Below are 13,714 nucleotides of genomic sequence, written 5' to 3'. Positions count from 1 at the left end.
CTCATGTACAAAGGCCAGCCCTAACTTGTTACCCAGGAAGAATGAAGAATCTGGTCACACACAATCATTCGACTTAGTTCAGAGTTGAACCTGAGATTTGTAGAACTTCCACTTTTTATATTTAGTTGTGTCACTTTTATAATTAAAAATTAAATGATAATTAACATAAAGGGTATGAACACATGTGTTTTGGATTACTATGTATTATACTCAGCATGTCTAGGGGCATGTACACAATCTGACTGCAGGTTTAAGAAAAGACAGAAACCCTTTCTGAAATTCAGATCTACTTCATAGTGTTTTAACAGGAAAAAAACCCCATTGGAAACTCCCTTGATATCAACATATCACATACAATGAATTAAGAAAACCTAAAAGTTTCCAACTAGGGCAAATTTTCAAGAATGTTTTATGATTGGGCTAGACAGAAGTTTTCAATTATAAAAATGTGACAGTTCAAATTCTTCTGCTATAAAATATTATCATGAAAAATCATATTGTGAAGACAAACTGATCTTTCTGCAGCTTCAGTTTTCCTATTCACATGTCAAATGTGAAGAATCAATGACTTCTTTGAGGAAGAACCATAATTCCTTGCCCAACCATATGAACTGGAATCATATGTTATATATCTCAGTGGCGACATCTCAGAAAATAAACTGCCTGCCAAAGCCTCCTTAGAAATCTCTCAAGATTCACTAGGATTGGCTTAATATTTCCAATAATTCCTATCACAGCACTGGGATTAACCCTGAAGGAGAAAAAAAGCAGAAGAGAACAGGAAAAGCCATAAAGCACTGTATCCATTGTGATAACAAAATTTAGTGTCCCAGAGTAGAAAGTTACCAATACAAGAAAGAATGTAAGCCGCCCCCCTGCCAAATTCTCCAATTGTTAGCCCAGGCTAAAAATGCCATGCTTTGAATTGAATTCCTAGGACTACCCCTGAATCATTACAACTTAACCTTGTGAAACTCAACTTCTTAGGCTTGTGAATCTTGTAAATAGCATAGCAAACATTCATACTATAAGTGAAGAGAAATGAATACTCATAACTGCTGAAATTCTTCAATAGGGTATAAAATCAAGAAAATTCTCTTACTTTGGTCCTAAATTCAGTGGATGCTCCAAATTCAAAGAGAAATCTCACGACGTCATTATGTCCTTGTTGGGCAGCAAAAAAAAGGGCAGTTGTACCTGACTGAGAGGAGAGAGGGGCTGGTTTTAAAAGATATTTGGTTACATTTCATTTGATTGATACAATTGCAACAAAACAAAACAAAATCCTTACATATAAACCTCTAGCCTGAAGGGACTACATTTGAACAGACTATTCCTTGCTCAAGCTAAGTGTGGAGAATGCTGGGCTCCAGAAACCTTAAGATGTAACAAGGTCTGGATGAGAAATCTGGGCTAGAATGGGAAAACTCTTTTTTTGTTTTTGCCGGTACTGCATGGCATGCAGGATCTTATTAGTTCCCTGACCAAGGATTGAACTCATACCCCTTGCAGTAGAAGCGTGGAGTCCTAACCATTGGACCACCATGGAATTTCCTCCTCCCCCTCATTTTTTATTTTTTAAATAATTGTATTTATTTTTGGCCGTGCTGGGGTTTCATTGCTTTGTGGGCTTTTCTCTATTTTCAGCGAGCAGGGGTCACTCACTAGTTGCAATGCATGGGCTTCTCATTGCATGGGCTTGTAGAGCATGGGCTCTAGGCATGTGGGATTCAGTAGCTGCAGCTCTTGGGCTCAGTAGTTGCAGCTCCTGGGCTCTAATACACAGGCTCAATAGTTGTGGGGCACAGGCTTAGTTGTTTCAAGGCATGTGAGATCTTCCTGGATCAGGGATTAAACCTGTATCTCCTGCATTGGCAAGCAGATTTTTTACCACTGAGCCACCAGGGAAGCCCCCTCGTCCTCTTAATAGACGTGAATCTTAGAGACTACCAAAGTGTGCAAACTCTGTGTGTCTAGATAGACAAATAAAGAAAACAATGGTAGTACTTCTTTAGGAAACAAATATTCTGATACTGCAGAACGGATTACAAATGAACCAAAGAAGTCTGCTCTAAGCGTCAGTTCCACAGCACTGCCAGGCACTCTCTTCCAGCTTCCAAAACATGCAGGGTGAGGTCAGGGCCTCTCTTTGGCTATTTTTCCAGACTGGCCTGGCTCAGGGAATTCCGGGACCATCCTCTCTGAAAGAACTGCAGGGCAGGACCTCCAATAAGAGTGGATCAAGGAGAACCAAGCACTCCTGTCTCATTTGGAGCTTGCTCATTGATGCCCACCTGAGGTCTGAGTCATGGTGGACTGAGGTCACGTTCACTCTAGGTGTGACCTTGGATGTGACTCCACAAAGGTGAGCTCACCAGGCCCTGAACTGGTCTGGAAATGCATGCAGCCTCCCCAGGCCTGAATGCCCAGCCTTCCACTGCTCCTCTGTGTCAGACCAAGACTGGATCCTCTGGCTGGATGGGACTCCCTTGAATGACTGTACAAACAGGCTCCCATTTCAGTCTGATATTCACCATGTGGTATTTTGGGGGGAAAAACCTATTTAACACATGGCTGGTCAGAGAAGCCCTCTGCAGACACGGTTTGGTGAGGATGGCTGAGGTAGGTTAGCCAGTGAGCCTCCCCAACAACAGGTGGGTGACCTGATCCTTCTAAAAATATAAAGATCTCTACGAAAATCCTATACATTCTATAACATCTCATCCCAAGGGAAGAAAGAAGAACTGACTTAGGCTCAGGGTGAACCATATGAATGTTTAAGGAGAGTGGTTGCAGGTTTGGTTATGTCAGATACAACAAGGGCCTGAGAAGTTTTGTTCAATTAAAGTAAAACCAATGATCTCTTCCTGAGCCTTCTTTAGATACAACACGGTCTGCAACCCGGGCTTAATGTCACCTAGGAAAAAACCAACGATTAGAGTCAGCTATCAGTATCTGTAAGTTCTGCATTTGTGGATTCAATGAACCACAGAAAAAAATTGAAAAAATTCCAGAAAGTTCTAACATTTTTTCCCATGCACCAGCAACTATTTACATAATAGGTGGGCTTTCCAGGTGGCTCAGTGGGTAATGAATCCACCTGCAATGCAGGTGAGCAGGAGACATGGGTTTAATCTCTGGGTTGGGAAGATCCCTCAGAGGAGGGCATGGCAACCCACTCCAGTATTCTTGCTTGGAGTATCCCAAGGACAGAAGAGCCTGGTGGGCTATAGCCCACAGGGTTGCAAAGAGTTGGACATGACTGAAGCAACTGAGTATAGGTATTATAAGTAATCTAGAGATGTTAGAAGTATATGGGAAGATGTGTGTAGTTATATGCAAATATTATGCTACTTTATATAAAGGACTTGAGCATCGGTGGCTTCTGGTATCCACAGGATGGGGGTGTCATGGAACCAATCTCCCACAGATTTGCTGGGATGGCTGTACTCTAATCAATCACTAAGTTCAATCACTAAGTCATGTCCAGCCCTTTCAACCCCATGGACTGCAGCACACCAGGCTCCTCCTATGTCCCAGAGTTTGCTCGAATTCATGTCCATTGAGTTCTTCTTAGCAATTCACTACTGTGTAAACTTCACAGCTCTGTCACCAGCATTACTGTTATTCACGTGCCAAACCTGACCTACCTCTCTCTGGAGATTGATGTCTGCTCCCTGCAGGACAAGCTCCTTCACACAGTCTATGTGGCCAGCGTAGGAGGCGACCATGAGGAGCGTGGTGCCATGCTGGGGGAGGAGAGACACGTGAGCAGTTAGGTCACCATGACGTCAGAGAGGCACCTGGAGAAGAGGCTGCCAAGGTCAGCTCCTCCCAGGACATGGCTGAGCTGAACACAACAGCTCCCGCAGTAAAGAAAACTGCCTCATGAATAATCTTATAAAGCAGACGATGCAGGAGAAAGCAAAATGACAAACTGCTGAGGCTGGACTTTTCAATTTAAACATTTGTTTACTTCCATTACCATCAAAACACAGTCCAAGTGAACCATGGCTACTGTATTTTGAGGCAGCAGCAATGGAATTGCCTTATTTTATGACTCCTATTAAATGATTCCTGAGCCAAAACACCATTAACTAATGCAAAAAGGACAAAGAAAATTTTAAATGTCAGGCTTCATCTATACTAAAGTAAGGGAAGATGAATGAAACAAATTACCCCAAAATGCTTTGTTATGGATTGCATTTCACTTCTATAACATGGTCAACTGAGAAAAAGTCAGAGAGGTTGGGACAAAGGAGAAAGAGAATGAAAAAGCAGGATCTGTGGATGTAGGAAGGGACACAAAGTTGGAAGTCAGGGGTGTCTGGAAAGGGGTGCCTTTAAGAAAAAGGAGTAACTGGTCATCAACATGGTCAGCGGGTGAGACCACAATGAACTCGGGTGTTCCCACTCCAGATCTGTCCAGTATGGCACTGCTGCCCAGCAAGCCCCCAGTAAGACCAGACATCCAGTTCACAGATGCCCAAGACCCCAAATCAGTCTGGGTCCTGGCAAAGAACAGATGGTACATTCAAACTGGGATAACTGGAAGAAAGCATAATAAAGAGACTATTTATAAAGCTATGCTCTGGATGTAAGGAAACCACAAAGAACAGGACTGAGAGGGAGGGACAGTCAGGCTTTGATACCAGCCCAGGCCCCAAAGCACGAGAGGCAGGTGGTGGCTCCCTGGACAGACAGCATGAGGGTGTTGCTACCAGATAAGACACGGGGGCTGGACTCCCCAACATCCTTGTCCTCCCAGCCTCTGATTCCCACCAGTGCTCCCACTGGCCAAACCCTACTGGCGGTCAGAGGAAAGTGAGTGCCTGAGGGCAAGCGGGAGAGCTCCAACTCTGGGACACAGAGCAAGTGGGGATGAAGTTACATGTGGGTCTGGAGGTGCACCCTGAGCTGTCCTGCACCAATGCTCCCGGGGGCAAAGGGGAGCAAACTTTGATACCTCACTCGGGCTGGTGGCTGATATCACCTACCAAATTTGTGTAATAAACGCTGGAAATGGCACACCCTGTTTTCAGGAAAACAAGAAGGCTCCTGTGAAAACATTTATATTTAATCCCTAAAATCAAAACATCTCCTCTCTCTCCTCATCTGAGGTCCTCTTAGTCCCCAGAGACATGAAGTCCTGCTGAGAACAGAGATCACTGCCTCTGGCTAGGGAGGGAAGGACTCCGCAAGTGATGTTGCCAGTGGGTGGGAGGACCTGTTTCAGTTCCCTGCCATCACTGATGAGTGAATTGATGTTTGCAAAGGTAGAGGGAAAAGAGGCTGGGTGGGGGGCTTCCATCTCTCAGCAGAAAAAATCCAACTCCTCCATCCATGGCAGCCTCCTTCTACTCTGAATCACCCCCTACCCCTTTTCTTCTTGGACTTGGCCAGTTCTGATTTCCCAGTGACCTGTCCCTTCCTGTGGCCCCTCCTGTCTGATGCAGGTAATGGTTGCCTCGATATGTTTCCCCATGGTACTCTGCATAAGTCTGAGCAAACTCCAGGAGAAATAGCAAAGGACAGGGAAGCCTGGCATGCTGCAGTCCATGGGGTCGCAAAGAGTTGGACAGGACTGAGTGACTGAACAATAACAATGGTGCTTTGGACTTTTTGAAAAGGATGAGGCAAGCAAACACATGATAAAGGGGACAAGCGCATGAAAAAGGGGACAAGCACTGTGAAAGGCAGGGTATTCAGCAGGTGCTCTCATGCCAGCGGGGGACAGCCAGCTCCTAGCATGCGGGTACTGAATGGACCAGTCCGTACACTGTCCCTACAGTCCACGTCCACGCGGCCGCTGTTCAGTAGCAGGCGGAGCAGAGTCAGGTTGCCCCTCCTCGCTGCCCAGAATGCCGCATTGGCAAGCGGGGTTTCCTTCTGCAGAAGCAAAATGAAACAGAATCTTTAAAATCGACCTTCATTAATGTGACCACTGCTACGTAAACACGTGCTGCCATTCAAAACGGAGACTTTCCAGATGTGTCCGATCATTGGAAAGGTGCTCCTCCCGCAGCAGGTCATCGTTGTATACTTGGCTATGGGATGCAGGTAACCCGAGCCCTGGGGCTGTGGCAGAGAGCAGGGTTGTTGATTACACAGCACTATTAATATACTCCATTTCCCACCAATGTCCTCACTTTCCTGCCTGTGTCTTTGTTCACAGTTTCCTTTTTGCTTGAAAGAATTTCCCCCCCATCCTTCAAGGCCAACGTTCTGCTTAAGTGCTATTTCTTCCCTGCCATGTTCCGAAATGTCTCTTGCCTCTAAGCGGAGGGAAATCACTCCCAATTCTGAGTTTACCAGCATCTTTTCTGTGGCTCAGATGGTAAAGAATCCTCCTGCAAAGTAGGAGACCTGGGTTCAATCCCTGGGTCAGGAAGATCCCCTAGAGAAGGGAATGGCTACCCACTCCAGTATTCTTGCCTGGGAAAGTTCATGGACAGAGGAGCCTGGTGGGCTACAGTCCACGGGGTTGCAAAGAGACGGATATGACTGAGCGAGAGACAAACTAACTTTCTGTGTCATCGATGCTTTCTACTCAGTTCCAGCCGCCTGTGTAAACGCTTCGCTCTCCCTCTACCAAAGGTTCTTTGATTCAGCTGGAACTTACCAGAGGTTTCTGTTGAGAACAAAGAACTCTGGGCAGGAAATGTTGCTATGCGACCTCAGGTGGATCCTTCACTCCAGTGTGGGGTCGTTTTAAAGTTGCTAAGTTAACCCTGAAACCATGACTATGGAAGGAACAGAGGTGGAGAACAGGTCTCCAGAATCAGAGCAGCAGAGCTGACTGAAGCACCACCTCCTTCTCTAAAATGCATTGATTTGGATTTGCAGAGAAAAGTTCATGGTGGGGGTGGAAGGACAGGCAGAACCAGACAGCTCTGGGTTTCAAGTCTGGCTTTAGGCAATAGACTGGCCCTGATAAGTCCTGGTTTCCTCTTGCATAGATGGAGATCACATGACATGCCCTGAAGTTTATGGTAAAAATTAAATGCTGTAGGTTAAGGGAGGCTCAAGATGAAGGGGATATATATATTAATATGTACATTTAGAGCTGATTCATGCTGTTGTACAGCAGAAACTAACATATAACTGTAAAGCAATTATACTACAACTAAAAAATAGAAGTAAATTTAAAAAGTGATGTAGGTTAATTGGCTAATATCGTATCTGGCATGTTATATGTGCTTATAAACACTAGTTTCCTTCCTTCCATCCACTTTCTTTACAAAGTTAGAACCAACAGGCAAAATTAAAATCAGAGTATTGCTACTAATGACGAATTCACAGGAAATTTTTTAGTATTCAAATTAACAAAAATACTTTTTTTCGGTGGGCTTAAAGCACTCATCTTGGGGCTTCCCTGGTGGCTCAGATGGTAAAGAATCCTCCTGCAATGCAGGTAGACCTGGGTTTGATCTCTGGGTCAGGAAGATTCCCTGGAGAAGGGAAAGGTTACCCACTCCAGTATTCTTGCCTGGAGAATTCCATGGACAGAGGAGCCTGGTGGGCTACAGCCCACGGGGTCGCAAAGAGTTGGACATGACTGAGCGACTAACACTTTCTTTCTTCAAAGCACTCCTCTGACCCAGAGAGTCTTATATGCAATACATCTAAGAATATTGATACGTTTTTACAGACCTAGTGAAAAGTGAAAGTGAAAGTGGCTCAGTCGTGTCTGACTCTTTGCGATCTCATGAACCATACAGTCCATGGAATTTTCCAGGCCAGAATACTGGAGTGGGTAGCTTTTCCCTTCTCCAGAAGATCTTCCCAACCCAGGGATAGAACCCAGGTCTCCACATTGTAAGCGGATTCTTTACCAGCTGAGCCACAAGGGAAGCCCAAGAATACTAGATTCCCTTCTCCAGCTGATCTTCCCGACCCAGGAATTGAAGCGGGGTGTCCTGCATTGCCAGCAGATTCTTTACCAACTGAACTATGAGAGAAGACCTAACAGTACCTAACTCACCATCAATAAGTTAAAAAGCAGACACCAACAGTTTTGGCTGCTCCGAGGAGCCAACACAGTGAAAGTCCAGGGGTGGCAGAGGGGTGGCAGCATCTGGGGTGGGAGGATTTCACTTGAGAAGCCCTTCAGCACGTACCCAACTTAGTGTTCTTGTGCATTCTTGGATGAGAGCGTGGCGAAGCAGGGAGTGATAAGCAGATTACAAACATACTTGCAATGCTTTCCTGGCTCTGTTAGGAGGGAAAAAAATTCCCCTTAAATTGCAGGTGAACCATTTGCTTCCCCTGAAGGTGTAAACTGTACTGTCTCAGTTTCCACACCCAGTGTCTGTGGCTTTTACACCAGGCTGGGCCTGATGTTACAATTGTGACTGTGAGAAGCCGCGGCAGGCTGGTTTGACTTGTATATAAATCATGAAACAATGCCCCTTTAATAAGGAACACTGCACGAGGCCAGGATGAAGTATGGGAGGGTGAATCAGGAAGAGAATTTAATATGCACCATGGAAACAGCTCTGCTGGCTTTTCCGGAGAACATGAGAACTTGAGAGAAATAAACTGTAAATCATTTTCGGTGATTCTGTTTCACTTTAACCTCAAATGCCTTTCAAAAACCATCTGTAAAACCACAAGCTTCTATTGTCATAACAAGCTCTCCGGCCTGGAGCCTCTCCTGGCTTTAGAATGGCTTCGGCGATTCCTCTCCTGCACAGGCTAGACATCCCCATTTTGTAGAAGGTTCCAGAAACTGAGCTTTGGGAAAACGTGTAAACCTTTCATTTTCCCTCAAGGGCTTGATTTACTGGCAGGTGGAGGCATGAGAAAGTTGTTGATTTGGGGTAAGAGAGAGCCGAGTTCAAGTCCTGACCCTGCTGCATCCCTGTTCTGTGACCTTGGGGAGGTTATTTAAGTTCTCTCTGCCCCAGGAAAGTGAGAATAATATTAATAGTGCTAGTATAGGTGATATCCTTAGGGGATTGGTTCCAGGACTGCCTGCGGACACCAAAATCTGTGGATGTTCAAGTCTCTTATATAAATTGGCACAGTATTTGCATATAAACTATTTGCATATAACCTACACATATCTTTTCATATACTTTAAATCATCTGTGGGTTACTTATGATACCTTACACAATGTAAATAGTTGCCAGTGCAGGGCAAATTCAAGCTCTCCTGCTTGGAACTTTCTGAAATTTTCTGAATATTTTTGGTCTGTGGTTGAATCCACAGATGCAGAACCTGCAGACACAGAGGGTCAACTGTGCCTCTGTCACGGGTTGTTAGAGGATAAATGAGGTAATACGTGCAAATGCTTTTCGATAGTAAACATTCAAGAAATGTGAGCTCTAAAAGCAGAGTCCTCCTGTGCTTAGTTGCTCAGTCGCGTCCAACTCTTCGTGACCTTATGCACTGTAGCTCACCAGGCTCCTCTGTCCATGGGATTCTCCAGGCAAGAATACTGGAGTGGGTTGCCATGCCCTCCTCCAGGGCATCTTCCACACCCAGGTATTGAACCTGTGTCTCTTACGTTTCCTGCACTGGCAGGCTAGTTCTTTAACACTAGAGCCACCTGGGAAGCCCAAGCTATTTCTTACCAAATGTTTATTCCATACCACTGGCACATCCTCTGCAACACACCTCAGTGAAGTGGGAACATTACTACCCTACTGCTCAGGATGACATAAATGAGAACAACAAGGCAGGCTTCAGCCCCAGGCAGTCTGGAGCTCGAGGCTAGGCTTTCAGCCATCCCACTGCCCGCCTCCTGCAGAAGTCTCCTCCTGAGACAGCAAGAAACAGGCAGCGGCGACCCCAGTGACCCCCTTCCCAACCTCATGCCAAGCTCCTCTTCTGTCAACAGAGAAAGTCCCCTGGCCTTCTTTCTCTTTGCAGACCACACTGCTTGGTAAACTTCCAAACTTCCTCTGGGCACAATATGCACATAATTCTAAAATGCGGTTTATACAGGGCAGCCCTTAAGCCTTGAAAGGAGCTGATGCATGTGAAAATGCCTCACACAAATCCTAAGGCACTTCACCAATCCTGTGATGACTATTTAACCTCTTTCTCGGTTCTTCGCGTCTCTGGCATCAGGTTATCGGTGTGATACAATGAGTTACAGTAACGACAACCTGCTCTGTGTCAGGCAGTGTGCTGGGCACTCTCATTGCTTTGACACTTTTAATTCCCAGAACAATCCCACAAGGTAGATGCTACTGTTCCCATTTTTAGGATGAGGAAACTGAGGCACAGAAATGACTTACTCAAGGTCATCCCACTAGAAAGTAACAGAGCTAGGATTCAAACCTAAGTCTGTTTGGGTCCAGAGTCTGAGATCCTATATTTTATACCTTGTGAGAAAACCAGGGCACAACCTTCCACATATGCCATCTTCTCTTCTCTTCCCCCAGCTCCCCTTTATTGCTAGAATTTTGGCTCACACACTGCTCATTAGCACACTACCAGAAATTAAATACAGGAAGGAAGGGGAGAGAAACACAGAAGGGAAGTTGTTACTTGTACAGAAATGGAATTTTGATTAAAAGCTAAGAGGGGGTAGAGATCTCAACTACTGGCTTAAAAAATAGTTGAGAATCATGAGGATTTTAAGTGTATATAATTAATTTAATCAAGAGAACACTGGCTTTGTTCAATGATGAATTTCTCTGGTGTTAGAAGCCACATTAAATGAGGAGATAAGAAGGGTGGAGAGACCACGAGCAGAAGGAGGTTTTTGAGATCTTACCGTTCCACTTTGTGCTAAATGGCTGAAATTTACAGAGTCACTTAAAAAACATTAACTGAGCGTTAAACCTGTGTTGTAAGTATCATTACACTTCTGTAAATGATAGGAAACCACAGAGAAAAAGTAGATAATTTAGGGGACTTCCACAGGTGGGCCAGTGGTTAAAAATCCACCTTGTAATGCAGGGGAAGTTGGTTCAATCCGTGGTCGGGGAACCAAGATCCCACATGCCAAGGAGCAACTAAGCCCATACACTGCAACTACCGGAGCCCACATGCCACAACGAGAGAGTCCACGTGCCCCGAGGAAAGATCCCACATGACGCAACTAAGACCCGAGGCAGCCAAATAAATAAAATATTAAAAAATAATAAAAAAACCCACAGTGGTTTTTCCAAAACGCTAAACATCTGACAAAAAAAAAAGTAAGCAATTTATCTACTTAGGCATTCTGCTATAGAGGTAGCCCTGTATAACTCTGGTGTCTCCAAAATCAGAACTCAAGATCATGTTTAAAGTCTGTTTAACACATGTATGTTCAGTTCAGTTCAGTCGCTCAGTTGTGTCCGGCACTAATCCCACTTGTGTACTTGAAACCTTCATCCTGATACCATCTTCTAGTGGGTTCAGTTCAGTTCAGTCGCTCAGTCGTGTCCGACTCTTTGCGACCCCATGAATCGAAGCACGCCAGGCCTCCCTGTCCATTACCAACTTCCGGAGTTTACCCAAACTCATGTCCACCGAGTCGGTGATGCCATCCAGCCATCTCATCCTCTGTCGTCCCCTTCTCCTCCTGCTCCCAATCCTTCCCAGCATTAGGGTCTTTTCCAATGAGTCAACTCTTCGCATCAGGTGGCCAAAGTATTGGAGTTTCAGCTTCAACATCAGTCCTTCCAATGAACACCCAGGACTGATCTCCTTTAGGATGGCATGGTTGGATCTCCTTGCAGTCCAAGGGACTCTCAAGAGTCTTCTCCAACACCACAGTTCAAAAGCATCGATTCTTCTGTGCTCAGCTTTCTTCACTGTCCAAGTCTCACATCCATACATGACTACTGGAAAAACGATAGCCTTGACTAGACGGACCTTTGTTGGCAAAGTAATGTCTCTGCTTTTCAATATGCTGTCTAGGTTGGTGATAACTTTCCTTCCAAGGAGTAAGCGTCTTTTAATTTCATGGCTGCAATCACCATCTGCCGTGATTTTGGAGCCCCAAAAAATAAAGTCTGACACTGTTTCCACTGTTTCTCCATCTAGTTCCCATGAAGTGATGGGACCAGATGCCATGATCTTAGTTTTCTGAATGTTGAGCTTTAAGCCAACTTTTTCACTCTCCTCTTTCACTTTCATCAAGAGGTTCTTTACTTCTTCGCTTTCTGCCATAAGGGTGGTGTCATCTGCATATCTGAGGTTGTTGATATTTCTCCCGGCAATCTTGATTCCAGCTTGTGCTTCTTCCAGCCCAGCAGAGGCCAATTGATAGAGGTAGAAAGTAGTTTAGCAGTTTTCCGAAACAAAGCTATTTAGAAGAATACAGTGACTGCTAACAGGTACATAGTTTCTTTTGGGGTTGATTAAAATATTCTAAAATGGATTGTACTCATGGTCGCACAACTCTGAATATGCTAAAAAAAAAAAAAAGCCACTGGAATGGACAGTTTAACTGGGTGAGTTATATGGTATGTGATCTGTATTTCAATAAAGCTGTCAAAAAAAAATACATGGCTTTGTCAATTTATTTTCCTGTGGCTCATCCAAGTAATTTTAGATGACTGATGAACTGGAGTTGATTCTGAGATAACTTACATACTTTCAGAAAAAGGGTCAAAAGTATAAGCTCCTGTATGTCTGGCCAAGGCATGAGCAATTTCCACCACCAATATGGAACCCGGCATTCAGGGCTTCCCTGGTGACTCAGTGGTAAAGAACCCATCTGCCAATGCAGGAGACATAAGAGACACCAGTTCAATCCCTGGGTCAGGAAGATCCCCTGGAGAAGGAAATGACAACCCACTCCAGTATTCTTGCCTGGGAAATTCCATGGACAGAGGGACCTGGCGGGCTACAGTCCATGGGGAAGCAGAGCTGAACACATCTCAGCGACTAAACAGCAACAACAAATCCTCTCAGGTAAGATCAAGAAAGACCCAGGTATTATTCTTTATCTAGTGATCTTTCCTCTGGAATAGTGACTCCCCCTCACTGGGTTAGTGTCTAACTTCCAAATTGTGCTGGGCTTCTGGCAACCTCAGCCCAGAAGAATAAATCCTGAGTAGTTGAAACAGCTGTTATAAAGACAAAAGAAAAGCTATGACCAACCTAGACTGCATATTAAAAAACAGAGACATTACTTTGCTGACAAAGGTCAATCTAAGCAAAGCTATGATTTTTCCAGTAGTCATGTATGGTTGTGAGAGTTGGACTATAAAGAAAGCTGAGCATCGAAGAACTGATGCTTTTGAACTGTGGTGTTGGAGAAGACTCTTGAGAGTCCCTTGGACTGCAAGGAGATCCAACCAGTCCATCCTAAAGGAGATCAGTCCTGAATATTCATTGAAAGGACTGATGCTGAAGCTGAAGCTCCAATACTTTGGCCACCTGATTTAAAGAATTGACTCACTAGAAAAGACCTTGATGCTGGGAAAGATTGAAAGCAGGAGGAGAAGCGGATGACAGAGGATGAGGTGGTTGGATGGCATCACTGACTCAATGGACATGAGTTTAAGCAAGCTCCAGGAGTTGGTGATGGACAGGGAGGCCTGGTGTGCTGCAGTCCATGGGGTCGCAAAGAGCTGGGATAGGACTGAGCGACTGGACTGAATTGAACTGAAAGACAAAAGTCAGTGTACTGAAATCCATGAGCTTTCTTCACAAAAAAGACTCAGACCTGCAATCTGAGTTCTTTTTACTTTAAAAACAGTTCCAGCAAACATGTATCTCTTTTCCCAACCAGAACAAATTAGGAGTTGCCTTTTCTAATGAGTC

General features: G+C 44.7%; 1 protein-coding gene across 3 annotated transcripts in view; it reads right to left on the bottom strand.

The window, feature by feature from the left end:
• ANKRD29 (ankyrin repeat domain 29) overlaps nt 1-13,714 on the bottom strand; it is a 46,619-nt gene that overhangs the window by 26,192 nt on the left and 6,713 nt on the right. Inside the window, exons 2-5 of one of the 3 annotated variants that reach the window (XR_014075063.1) lie at nt 5,983-6,350; nt 5,779-5,889; nt 3,651-3,749; nt 1,103-1,201 (exon numbers count right to left, since the gene is read on the bottom strand). Coding sequence is in view for 2 of the 3 variants with exons in the window: in XM_081563266.1 (XP_081419392.1) it covers nt 1,103-1,201; nt 3,651-3,749; nt 5,779-5,889 (309 nt within the window). In the remaining variant the exon portion in view is untranslated. The remainder of the gene's footprint in view (nt 1-1,102; nt 1,202-3,650; nt 3,750-5,778; nt 5,890-5,982; nt 6,351-13,714) is intronic. The other 2 variants (XM_081563266.1, XM_081563267.1) reach the window with 2 other exon arrangements.

The sequence above is a fragment of the Giraffa tippelskirchi genome, chromosome 14, assembly GCF_054371585.1.
Source record: "Giraffa tippelskirchi isolate mGirTip1 chromosome 14, T2T-mGirTip1v1.2.pri, whole genome shotgun sequence".
Classification (NCBI taxonomy): Eukaryota; Metazoa; Chordata; class Mammalia; order Artiodactyla; family Giraffidae; genus Giraffa; species Giraffa tippelskirchi.
Note: the sequence above shows the minus strand (reverse complement) of the source record. Positions and strands in the feature narration are given on the sequence as shown.